Source organism: Alligator sinensis, unplaced genomic scaffold, assembly GCF_000455745.1.
Source record: "Alligator sinensis unplaced genomic scaffold, ASM45574v1 scaffold1851_1, whole genome shotgun sequence".
NCBI lineage: Eukaryota > Metazoa > Chordata > Crocodylia > Alligatoridae > Alligator > Alligator sinensis.
This window is the reverse complement of record NW_005842964.1, coordinates 259,147-272,683: the sequence shown is the minus strand read 5'-3', so window position 1 is coordinate 272,683 and position 13,537 is coordinate 259,147. Positions and strand designations below refer to the sequence as shown.

The following is a 13,537-nucleotide window of genomic DNA, read 5'->3' as shown; positions in this document are numbered from 1 at the left end:
CGCATTCAGTGCCACACTAGATTCCAAGAGCTAGGACACTAGGTATTCTTGCAGTCATTTCAGATTATGTGATTTTTCCCTTTTAAAAAACAAGGCAGATAACATTAAGGTTACAAGGTTAACCTGCCAAAAATCAAGAAATGTCAAAGTAAGAATTGTACTTAACTCTGCCCTGTGTGTGTGTATATTTAGACAGTCTATTTACATAATTACCATTTCTTATTTTTTTCCAGTACAAGGTTTATTCCTATCACCTTACAGAACAGGTCTCCTTAGGAGTTCTTGCAGCAGTTCCTGTAAACATTGCCTAGTGAATGTTCTTTTCCTCATTCACTGAGTATCTTGTGTACATATATGCTACATTTAATAGATTTCATAGTTTTTTGGAGTCGGAAGGGACCTCAGTAGATCATCAAGTCTGACCTCCTGCTCTGGTCAGGAGTGCTGGGGTCAGATGACCCCAGCTAGGTGCTTGTCTAGTCTTCTCTTAAAGACCTCCAAGGTAGGGGAGAGCACCACCTCCCTTAGAAGCCCATTTCAGATTTTGGCAACCCTCACCATAAAGAAATTTTTCCTAATGTCTAACCTAAATCTGCTCTCTGGCAATTTATGGCCATTGTTCCTAGTAACCCCAAGGGGTGCCCTGATAAACAGAGTATCCCTTATTCCTTTCTGCACCCCGCCACAATGAATTTGTAGATGGTCCAGATCAAGCATAGTGCCTGTTACTTCATCCCACCAGGGGAAACACCATGTATCTGTGTCCAAGAAAGCAGTTTTCCTTAAGCGTTGCCTGAGGATAAGTGTTCTTCTGGTGTAGTTTAGTACCCACAGAGGTGTTGGGGCTTTAAGCCCACTTTATGGAAATGGGAGGCTCCTCCCTAGCTTGCTCCTGCAGCCATATGGCTGAGGGCAGGTGAAACTTGGGGGCATCCGAACCCTAAGCCTCTGAGCTTGGGCCTGCACGTCGGATGCCTGCCAAAAGATTTTGGAAATATCTGAAGCACCTGGTAGGGGTGGAAGATGTTTGCCAGTTGTAGGGCCACTAACGGATTTGGACTTGATTTGACTAGGAACATGAAACGTTTCTCTAAAAAAACACTGTAGACAGCCACAAGATCCCCTCTCAGCCTTCGTTTGTGGAAGCTGAAGAGATTCAGGTCTCTCAGTCTCTCCTTGTAGGATTGTACCTGCAGGCCCTTAACCATACGAGTGTCCTTCCTCTGGACCCTCTCAAGGTTATTTTAGAACCCTAGATATTATTTGTACATCTAGGGTTCTAAAAAATATTGTCTATAGGAAATGTAATGTTACACAAAATAAACACTGTATAGCTAAGCTATAAATATAGGAATACTGTGCTAAGGTTGTATGGTTAGCCTTACTTCAACAGCTTTGGCTCCTTAATGAAAATATATCTTCAATAGATAGTATTCAGACAACTAAATCCCAGTTGGATGATGTTTCTTAAAAGGTCATAAAGATTGGGGTGTGATTCATACTGTTGGTTGATTTTGAAAGTGGAACAAAGTCCTGGCAAGCTGATGCTAAAATATGTATATGCTTGTACACATGAATATTGACTAACTGCGAGTACTCTGGCAGTTGTTTATTTAGGATTAAACAAATAAATTCTTATGCTAAAAACACATGTATGCAATGTGAGTATTACACGGTTAAGATTGCAGTCAAGTAGTACAAATTTTGCAAAAGTTCCTATAGCCATTGGGCAAAATCATAGAATCATGGAAATGTGATGAAAGGGATGTTAGGAGATCTCTACTCCAGGAATGGCCAACCATGTGGCATGGGCAGCCTCTGTGTGTGGCATGCATTGAACTGGGGAAGGGACAGGCAGCACAGCAGCAGATAGGATAGAAACCAGAAAGCAGGACAGCAGATTGGGGGAGGGGCACAAGGCAGGGAGCAGAAAACAGAGCAGTTGGTTGGGCAGGAGAAAGGTATTGGATGGCATTTGGGAAAGGTGGGCTAATTTATGGCACTCCTGCCAAAAAGGTTGGCCCCAGTGATCTAGTCCAACGCCCTTCTCTAATGCCCGAGGCTATACCTGAGAGATGTTTGTCTAAACCAAGGTGCTCAACCTTCAGTTCACAGGCCAGATATGGCATGCGGAGCCATTGCATCTGGCCAATGGGGCTGTCCACAGGTCGGAAAATTTGATGTGGGTCGGGGAGCAGTGGCCATTAATATGATCACTCTTCCCCTGCCAGATTCCCAAACCCCAAGCCTCTCACAGCCAGTCAGAGCTGGGCCATGTTCTCTTCCCCACTGTGGGGCTGGGCCATGCCCCCTCCCCCCACATCTGGATCAGAGCTGGGCCATGCCTCCCCTCCCTCCCCCCATGGGGCTGGGCTATGCCCCCTTTTCCCTCCCCCCTCCTCCCCTAGCCAAGCCATGCCTCCTTCCCCTGCAGGGCTGGGTTGGAACCGGGTTGCCCCCCACCCCCTCTGTGCAGATGGATGGTGCTCTCTGTGCCCAGCCTGGATGCTGGATTGGGACCACCAGCCAGATCCAGTCCTCAGATGAACCAGGCACTGCCCATCCAGCCCACTGGGGAAAAAGGTTGAACACCACTGCTCTAAACCGTTCTAATGAAGACCATTAAGATGGTTCCACAGCATCACTAGGTAGGTTGTTCAAGTATTTTACCACCTGAACATTTAGAATATCATCTGAGGGATAATTGAGATCCTTGCTGAAGTTGCTATGTATCCCATCTCCTACTTTCTGTCAAAGAAGGTAATTGGATTACTTTGACATGATCCCTTTTTTAAATACCCTGGCAACTTATCACATTTTAGGTACTGATAAATTGATTTCCTGATACTTGCTTCTAGATGGTTTCTGGGCATCAAGTTATGCTAAGTGATCTATATTTCCTTGAGTTGTACATTTACCCTGTTTTAAGAACAGGTATTATGTTTGCCCTTCCCAGTCCTCAAGAAAATGCTGTGTCCTCTATGACGTCTCAAAGATGATTACCACCAGTTCAGAGATTACTTTAAGCTGGATCCTCTAGTGCTTGGGTGAATTTCATCAGCCCCTGCCAAGCTGACTATTTCTGTCTTACTTAAATATTTCTTAATTTGTTCTTTCCTTATTCTGACCTGCACTCTTAATTCCCAGTTAAAATTAATTTTGTTAAGCATCTTATCACAGTTGACCTTTTTTGCGCAGACAGCCAATAAAGAATTAACTATCTCTCTGTTCTCTGATCTTTTCATTATTTGCTCTTTGTTTAGTATAATTTCTTATTATTTCCTTTGTGTTCCTCTCTAAAGGCAGTTTCAAGAATGATAAATAAAAGCTAAATCGTAGAGGTACTACTGTATTGTGCATCTTGACTATTTAATGGTTTACATGGTATATCAAAACAACAAAAATGTGAATATATTGAGGTGTCACAAATGGAATAGGGTTGTTAGTTGTAGTCATGTTGGTTGAAGGCAAGGGCAGGCAATTATTTCGGGCAGATGGCTGCTTACCAAGTTTTGGCAAGCCATCAAGGGCTGCATGGATAGCCCCAGCCCTTGACAGGTACCCCACCCCCTGGTTGCCATCTTGGGACTGGCAGTCCTGCCCCCTAACTCCTGACCTTTGCCACCAGAAGTCCCTCCCCTTGCCCCCCCCCCCAAATTACTCCTTTCAGCAAAGGGGTTTGCCATCGCTGAACCAGAAATATACCAAATTATATTCTAAAAATGAAACATGTGCTACAACATTCATTAATTTAATTTCAGAAAATATTTTTGTCCTGATTTACATGCGTTTGTGTAGTGTCCATAGAGGTGATTGTATAAGAGCTTAAAATGAAGTCTTACTCTTGTATATTGTGAGGGGTATGGGGGTTGGGTATAGGTTTGTGAGTATGTGGGGGGGGATTTGTGTAGGGTGTGGGTGGGTATGGGTTTTGTGGGGGACTGTGAGTGTGTGGGGGGAGGGTGGCTGGGGAGGGTTGTGACTTGTGTGGAGGGGGAGGGTTTGCCCATAGGCTGCCCCCCGTCATGTTGGTTGAAGGCAAGGGCAGGCAATTATTTCGGGCAGATGGCTGCTTACCAAGTTTTGGCAAGCCATCAAGGGCTGCATGGATAGCCCCAGCCCTTGACAGGTACCCCACCCCCTGGTTGCCATCTTGGGACTGGCAGTCCTGCCCCCTAACTCCTGACCTTTGCCACCAGAAGTCCCTCCCCTTGCCCCCCCCCCAAATTACTCCTTTCAGCAAAGGGGTTTGCCATCGCTGAACCAGAAATATACCAAATTATATTCTAAAAATGAAACATGTGCTACAACATTCATTAATTTAATTTCAGAAAATATTTTTGTCCTGATTTACATGCGTTTGTGTAGTGTCCATAGAGGTGATTGTATAAGAGCTTAAAATGAAGTCTTACTCTTGTATATTGTGAGGGGTATGGGGGTTGGGTATAGGTTTGTGAGTATGTGGGGGGGGATTTGTGTAGGGGGTGGGTGGGTATCCCCCCCCCAGCACTCCTGCAAGCCCAGGTTCTGTACTCTTGCTACTCCTGGCCCCAGGGCACTGGCACCTGATGCTCCCACTCACTGCCACTTGTCCCCCATCTGCCACTGCTGCCCTTCTCCTGCTTGTTCATACTACCCCCGCTCTAGCACTGCATCCCAGCTGCTCCTGTGGTCTTGGGGCTGCAACTGGGAACTACTTGGTGCCAGCAGGCAGGGGGGCGAGCAGGGGAAAGGCTGCGGCAGGTGGGGGAAGGGGCAGCAAGTGGGTGCGCAGAGTGCAGCAACACCTGAGCTCAGGCTTTTTGAATGTCTATCCTTAGCCTTAGTGTCTGAACTTACATGCGTGCCAAGGCTGTGGCTGCACTAATGGAGTTACCACAGGATAATGAACCTTGAGGCTAAAGTCTAAGGTAACTGCTTCAGTGCAGCTGTTGTGAACTAACAGTTAGTAGTGCTATGAAGAAACTACCTTGTCATAGGAAAAAAAAATCCTGGATTAAAACATTTGCATGGATTGGAACTGAAACAAAAACTTCCAGGTTAGAGTAGATTTACCTTGATTTTAAAAGTATAGCATGTAATTGCAGCTTTTTCTCCTTTGGGCACTTGTGATTTTCACAGCCTAAAATTTTTAGCTGAGTTTAATGGCTTCACCCTGATACAGTATGAGGTTTCCATGTATCCTTGTCATGAGGGAAAGAAGTGATGGATTGCTGTCTCTACCTCTTTCCCACCATCCCTTTCCTCTAATTTCCCATTAATTTAAATGATTTTTTTATGTTTAACCTCTACTCTTGTTATTGTTGGGGTCCTTAGTGGTTTCTCTCCTATCTTCACTATTCAGTTAGTTGCTCCATATTCAGAAACAAGAGGTACATCTATCCTTTCTTCTTTTGAGTATGCCTAATCTTTCAAACAGCAGATTCAGTAGGGATGGACCTTAAAAGATAATTTTGCTTTGTAATAATAGGACATGTATGTACAGCAAAGGAAAAACATAAGTAAGGAACAGGATTGCTTCCAGTAACAAAGGAATTAATAGTAGAGGAAAAATTTACTTTGGAAATGGAAGACTCTTACGGCTAATGATGGATATAGAAACTTACAATCAACATGGTTTGGTTTGGTTTTTCCAGGATAACAATTTTATTTTGATTTACTAAAACTTGAATTTTCTGGTGAAACAGTTGTGATGATTAGTCATAGCAGAGTTGTCTTGTTTGATGAAAGGTCACAATTTGAAATATTACGAAACACCTTGATTATGCAGTTTTCTTAATTATATACAAACTTCCTTAAAATCCTTCATGTTAAGAGTGAATGATTCCCTCCCCCTTTCGCCTCTTCCCTCCCCTCCCCACTAGCTTCAGGTTTGGTTTTGTTTAATCAATTGCATAGTTTTCAGCGTGTGCTGCCAGTCATTGTTCTTTTGCTTTTTGCATTTCCTTTCATAGAAATGAACATCAGAACATTCACCCGGAAAACCAGGAACTAGTGCGAGCACTCCGGCAACAGCTTCAAACAGAACAGGTGCCATGCTAAATGCTGAAAACGTTCATCCTCCTAATAATGTCTTGTATAAAGTTTCTCCTTTACTGCTGAGGCTTGAAATATTTCTGAAACGAGTCATTTTTGAGTGACGTGCACACTTTTTTTTGTACATAAACTGTGCTAGAACCTTATCATTTACTTCATCAAGCTTGCAGTGTGATTAAAATCTCTTCCATTGATATGATGATTATTCTTTTCAGTTTTAGCTCCTAGAAAATTAGGCAGATCCTTTTCAAATTAACCCATAATTTTTGGGATGCTCTAACAGTTTTTCAGAATTTCTTAAAGCAGTACAGGGGAAGTTCCAGTTTTCTCCACAAGAGGGTGTTAATTAGATGGTAATGCGCACACTTTGCTGTATTCTGTGCGTCTGGTAGTACACGGGAAGGAGAGTCAAATCTGGAGTTCAGTTTGCAGCCATAGGAAAGAGGGCAGATGTTTTGACTGTCTAGCTGAACTTCTTGGAAAACAACACAGCAGCCAAGTCATAGAGTGCTTAGGGGGAGCCACTCAGGGCAGCTGTACACATTGTATCCTTCCCTGGCCTGTATGGATAGAAGCAGGAGAAGGAGAGAGAGAGGGGAGATTCTAGTAAAGCATTGGAACAGGTTACCCAGAGAGGCTGTGGAATCTCCATCCGTGGCAGTTTTTAAGTCTCAGCTAGACAAATCCTTGGCTAAGATTATATACTTGGTGGTAGTCCTCCTTTGAGCACAGGGTTGGACTAGATGACCTCCTTAGTTCCCTTCCAACCTTATTTTTTTTTATGATTTTAAGAGTGGCAGTAATGTAAATGAATGTTGCTGCAGAATTATGGTGGTGTTACAGAAAGAATGCAGGACCTTGGTAATAAGAAATTAGCACTTTCCCTTGTCTTTTGGACTAGAGCATGAGCTCTGAGTAACCATGAAGTGTTTGGCAGTCATAACCATGTATCTAGATCTATAGGCGCTCTTTATTGGCAACCCTGTAGAAGAAATATGAAGATCAGCCATGACACCGTCAACATGATGGAACTGTTAAAGTTCATAGGAAATTATCTGACATCTGGGCTTCTTACCAGGACACACATGAGCTTATGTGCATATTAAGCCTTGGAGCAAAAATTGATAATTATAACTTATGGCAGTGCAGCTCCACTACTTTTAGCATATGCAAAGCTATAGTCAGATACTGAGTTTGTCACTTAGGGTTTAGTTTATTTAAACAAATAGGACTGTTTCTTAAATGTAGGAGTAGAAAGTTCTACTTTCATTATCCTCAGGGAGCCTGAAGTATATCCTGTATAAAAGGGGTGGAGGATTTGCATGTCATAGGAACTGTCCTATTCGACTATTTTTTCTATTCTTGCTCTTATGTTTAGTGTTGGAGGCATTTTGTTTGGCTTAGAGCAAGTGAAGAAAGTATTCTATTTTTTAACTCAAGTACTATTCTAAATTGAAGTTTAATCCCTTGAAACAAATTGTTTTTTATTTTTATCTCAACAGGATGAATCTGCTGGTGATAGACATCATTTCTACACTGACATGTCCTGTCCAGTCTGTTTACAGCAAGCTACTTTTCCCATTGAAACAAACTGTGGGCATCTTTTCTGTGGTAAGTAAAAATCATCACCAGAGAAGTTAGTTAACATTTAAACTGTTCCCCTCCTCCTCCTCCTGAGGATATAGTATTTACATTCCAGTGGCCCCAATGATTTTGGAGTAATTCATGACTCTGGGAGGAGTCTTTCTGTTCCTCTCAACTGAGAAATCCTTAAGTAAATACTGTATTCCATGAATCTAAGGCTTTGTTTAACTAGGAGAAGTAGTATAGTTCAGGCTGGGCTTAGCTAACCCCTGCTAGCAGAGGCCAAGCTAAAATCAGTTCCTTTCTTGGTGTAGATGCAACATGTAATTTAATTTTAGACAGCTCCATTCTGCTTCTCCAGGACCATTTAGTCATTTTTATTGCTTTTCTCAAAAGTCTGTCTTATGATGTGCAATTACTCGCCTATATTTCAGATACAGAATCATAAAAAAGTAGGGCTGGAAGGAACCTCCAGAGGTCATTAGTCCAGCCCCCTGGATAAGGCAGGATCATCTATCCAAACTATCCTATACAGATCTACTGTCTAACTTATTAGCAAAACTTACACAGTCCTTGTTGTGTCAGGGTTAACTCCCTAACCTGTTGCAGGTAAAGCAGGGGGACCACGGCAGCCAATGTTCTGCTGTGGCAAAGGTTGTTAGAATACATTTGAAAGATCCAAGGAAGTGAACCATGCCCCTTGCTACAGAGGAAGGCAGAAACCCCCACAGTCCATACAAATCTGACCATGGGGTAAAATTCCTTCCTTATCCCAAATCTAGTGATCAGTCTGACCCTGAGCAGAGGGGCAAGACCCTGTAGTTAAGAGTCTCCACATTTAAGTCTCAGCGGGAGCATTGGCACACCATATTCAAAATCCCAGCCTTGAATGCAGCCAACACCTAGTGCTTCTGAAGAAGGTGGGGGGGAAAAAAACCCTTGAGACATCTAGGAGCAGGAGCGGGGAAACAAATTTCCTGGCCCCATGTGGCAAACAGCAAAGCCCAGAAGCATGGAAAAAGACCCAGACTAGAACATAGGCATAGCTATGCCAAGATCATCCCTGACCAATGTTTATCCAGCTTTTTCTTGAGTATCTCCAATGATGAAAATTCCACAACCTCCCCATTTGCCTTACTGTTCTAAGAGTGAAGAAGTTTTCCTGCTATCCAATTTAAACCTGCTTTGGGTGCAACTTCAAGCCATTGTCTGCCACTTACTTTCTGCAGCAAAAGAGAAAAGGTGTTATTCCAGGTACTGTTTTATCAGAACTACCCAGAGAAAAGAGAAACAGCTACCAGTCTGCTGTATAGCTTTAGACCTTCATTTACATTTGCACTTTGATTTACTTCTTATGTGTAAGGGATCTTGTTTATTTGTACAGGTAGAATGGAGAGAGCAACAGGAGAAAAAAAGTGAGTCAGGATACTACCACTATGTATATATATGAGAGGAACATTCTACCATTATACCACTATATATATATATATATATATATGTGTGTGTGTGTGTGTGTGTGTGTGTGTGTATATATATATATATATATATAGTAGTATCCTGACTTGCTTCTTATATATATCTCCCAAAGTTAATTCAGATGATCCATTTTTAGAAAATATTTGAAAATTGAGAATCTTGGAAAGTAGAGCCAGGTATAAATGCTTTTTGTTTACCTTAATTTACTGGAATCCCTCTAGAAAGGGATTATGGTGAGTTCTAAAAGTGAAAGGCTTAATGGTAGTGTTATGTTATGGAGATCAAGAATTATGTATCCCGATTTTCCCACCTTAATCCAGTGGTTCTCAAGCAGGATACCACATCAACATAGGGTGGCTTGAGATCCTCTCAAGGCTGTCACGCAAAGTTAGCATTTAGGCATGCAAACATGATTCACAAGATAAATCCAGAAATTTCATATAGGAATCCATAGTATTAAAAAAGTTCTGACTTGTTCTGTTCTTTCTGAGTTCTCTGCAACAGAAAAATTGCTCTAGAATTTTTTCCATAGTCAAAAAATGAATAAAAACTAAGACTTGGTGAGGGGTGTGTTGAGTCTAACAAGGTTGAGAGCCACTGCGTTAACCAAAAGAAAATCCACTGAAAACATTTTCTTCACTGTTAAAAGAAATAAGTTCCTAAATAGCACCAAGAAGAATGAGGTAATAGGCCAGCAATTCCTACAATTGGTTGGAATATTGTTTATGTGTGCTACCAGATTTGAATGCACAATTTAATTCAGTTGGAAATAAATTAGACACTATTCTTGAAGTTTTTTAACCTAGTCAAAAACTGAATTAGCTGTTTTCCATGTCACACGTTTTCATGGGTTTTTTTATTTCCATATGTCACAAACTGCACAAGTTTAAAGAACAAGACCATAGTTTTTTTACAAGCTGAATTCTCTCTCAACCTAAAGAAGACTCGTAAGATACTCCTGCTAAATTTCACTGTGATGAAAGCTTTTCAATTATTTATTTTCCAATTAATGATGCAGAAGCTTATTTCTTTTCTTAAATAGTTAATAAAGATATGAAAGAATTAATGTAGATAATCCACCAGGATTTACACAATTAATTGCTTCCAGAATTTGAATGAATTTGGTTTAAGTATCTGCAGTGAATATTGTATAAAAGCCACCAATTATAAAAACATGTGATACCTGAAACTAATATGTAGAGGTTATAATGTTGCTCTCTTTCTTAAAACCTGATTCCTTATTTATTTATGAAAATAATTATTTTAAATCAGAAGTGTCTACTACTGTGTCATTTGATATTTACCTCCATTAGGTGCCTGCATTATTGCTTACTGGAGGTATGGCTCATGGCTGGGTGCTATTCGCTGCCCAATCTGCAGACAAACGGTAATGCTTTCTGTAATAAAAAATCCAATAATTCTAACTCCAGTGATAGGCCCTGATCCTGCAAACATACATTCATATGCAAAGGGACAGAGGCAGGATATTGAATGGGAGGAAGAAAGGACATATGGAGCTGAGTTGAAGGTAGGCAAGTGAGGGACAGACTACAGGTAGAGTGTATGGAGTGGGCAAGAGTCTGAGTGGGATATTGAGGAATAAAGGGGAAAAGACAACATAATGATGGTGGGGGCATAATGAGAAAAAGCAGAATATCAGTGTTCCTCATGTGCCAAGAGGTGGGACAGGGATAGCAGAGTGCCTCTCTGATCAATAAGTAGGGAGATCTTTATGTTTGCATGTGCATTTCGTATTGAATTTTGAACCCCAAATAATCTTACATGCTTTTGAAGGGAAAAGCCTGCACTGAAGACTTAAAAATAAAAGAAAATTTAAAACAAAACACACAAAAATCTAAGATTTTTTTCTTTTAATTCTCCTGTTTTTTAAGCTAATCTTTTTCATTGTTAAACAAAGTTGCGCATACTGTGCAATTAAAGCTAGTAAGTATGTATACTGGTTTCAGTCTTGAGGGCTTTATGTTGCTTTATGTTCATAAGAACAGCATGGTAGCTTGGTAACTATTTTTGTTTATCTTAACATTTATATGCAAGAGACAAGCAACTTATGCCATTCATCCTAAACAGTGACAGTAAAATCTTTACCATGCAACCCTTCATATATTGGCTTTGGTCATATGATTTACAAAAATAATTGGAAATATTGTAGAGATATTTAAAAGTACTATTTGGAATATTTATTGTATTTCTTTGCTTGTAAAACCAAGGTGCATTAGTAGCCAGTTTATTATTTTTCCTTATGGCATTTAAATCATGTTATCGTTGGAGTGTGTCTCAAATATTAATTCATTTATCCCCCTCACGTGTTAGACAGGGAAGTTGTTATATCCCCCTTATACAGGTTGGGGGCTCAGACATAGAGGTAAGTGACTGTAATGGATTATTAGTGGCAGAATACAAGTGAGATTTCCAAAGATGTATAATAAATTGCAGAGTAACATACTGCACAATATTTATCATAAAGGTCTTCAATTTTTTACATAAATAATTCCATGACATACAAGTATATATATTACAATTGTTTCTATATAAATACATAAAGTATTCAGGAATATGTGTACATGACACACTCTGTGTTCTGCAATATTAAATATTTACATCAGAATTAACCTCCAAATATATATATATTTAAGAATATGCTCCATTCTTTACTTTGGCAAGAACATTGAAAAAATCTTTTTTTTTCTTGACTCCTCTCCCATTTTTCTCCAGATTAATCCCTCTACCTTCAGACTTCCCATTACAGCTACCAGCTTTCCAGTTAAGGAGACTCTTAATGGACTCCAGGACTTAGCTGTCAGGGAGATGCACTAATCTACACTATCACAACAGCCATGATCTCTGAAGATGTTTTGGCTGACTATCTTTAGGCTGGCACACTTAGGAGGAACACAGTTCCTGGAGTTAACCATGGTGTTATAAATCCACATAGGTTGTGTTCAGATTTTGTTGCCTTAGGCTGCAAAGCAGAGTCATCATTAAGAGAGTGGAAGTATTTGTTTAATTTGGCATAACATTTTCATAAGAGGAAAATGACTGGTTCTAGGTACTGAAGTTGCTTTTGAAAATGGAACTTCAATTCCTAAGTCACGGGCTTTTTTGAAAATTTCCCCCTTGATCCTGTTGCAAAGCTGCTGTGCTTGTACATTGTTTATCCTTAGCAAATATTCTTTAAAATAGCTTATTATATCCTTTTAGAAATATCTTAAACTGCTAATTCTTTAAGACTTAACAGCTGTACTTGACTAAGGCCATGTACAGACATCCAGTTTCGCCTGGGAGAGTCACTGCTCTCCTCAGGAGAAACCTCAAGTGTACAGACACAGGATTTTTCTCCCAGAGCAAAAATGGCTGCTTCAGGAGAAAAATAACCTAGGAACAGCCTGGTTTAAATTACTCCAAGGAGAGTTTCTCCTGAGAGAGTGAATATCTGTACACATTCCCTTCTGAGAGAAGCCACAGCATTGTCCTCCAGCATCCTAAGGGAGTTTGCTTCTGCCCCCCTGTCCTGGGAGACTGTGTGCACTTAGGTTGGACTCTACTGCTCCAGCTGAGCAAGATGTGGAACAGGCCCCTTCCAAATCCCCATACTGTGCTGCAGGGAGACAGAAGCTGAGCAGTCTGTGTCATCCAATCAGGGCTGCCCTATGCACTGCTGCCATCTGTCTCTGAGCAAACTGAGTGCCTACAGAGCATGCTGAGCTGTGTCTACAGGGAGCCCCTGGCTGCGCAGCATCAGCACTGTAAGCACCTTGCTCTTCAGAGGCTTAGCATTTGAATGTCTGTCTGTTCAGGGGGTTCCAGGTATGTTTTTCTACCAGGAAAACACACACATGGAGAAGTCTCCCAGATCATTCAAACTTGTATACTCAGCCTAAGTAAGTAAATTCTGGGTATTGGAAACTAATTGTTTTTAGGATAATGTGTAGAAATAAGACAACAGCTCTAAAATTGAAACAAGTTTGTTATACTATAATTATACTTACATTGTGAGATTTTGCATTTCCTCACTATTGCATTTCATTTATTAACCAATGTAATAATGTAATATGTACAGGTGACATTATTTTTGCCACTCTTTGGTGAGGATCAACCAGATGCAGCCCAGGTGCTTCAAGATGTTAGTGATTACAACCGGAGATTCTCAGGGCAGCCGAGATCTGTAAGTACAGCAGGGATAAGTCAGTGAACCAGAAAGAGGGAGATTAACACTGGTTTACAAAATGTGATTTTCTTGTGTGTGTTCATGCTGCGCAAGTTTTTCTTAGTAAATACTTGATATATATCTCTTTATGACTTGCACGTAAAGAATATAACCTCGTATTTCTGTTGTAATTACTTACATATTTACTCACATACCACATGCACCTGTGGTTCTCTTCCCCCCTCTTTTCCCCCACCCCCCCCCCCCCCCTCGAGA

At 40.8% G+C, this 13,537-nt stretch overlaps 1 protein-coding gene across 2 annotated transcripts in view; it reads left to right on the top strand.

Moving 5' to 3' along the window:
- The window catches only part of RNF170 (ring finger protein 170), a 42,707-nt gene that overhangs the window by 19,147 nt on the left and 10,023 nt on the right, over positions 1-13,537 (top strand). For both annotated transcript variants that reach the window (XM_006036449.3, XM_006036450.3), the window contains exons 4-7: positions 5,955-6,030; positions 7,539-7,647; positions 10,410-10,483; positions 13,175-13,279. In XM_006036449.3, the coding sequence (XP_006036511.2) occupies positions 5,955-6,030; positions 7,539-7,647; positions 10,410-10,483; positions 13,175-13,279 (364 nt within the window). The remainder of the gene's footprint in view (positions 1-5,954; positions 6,031-7,538; positions 7,648-10,409; positions 10,484-13,174; positions 13,280-13,537) is intronic.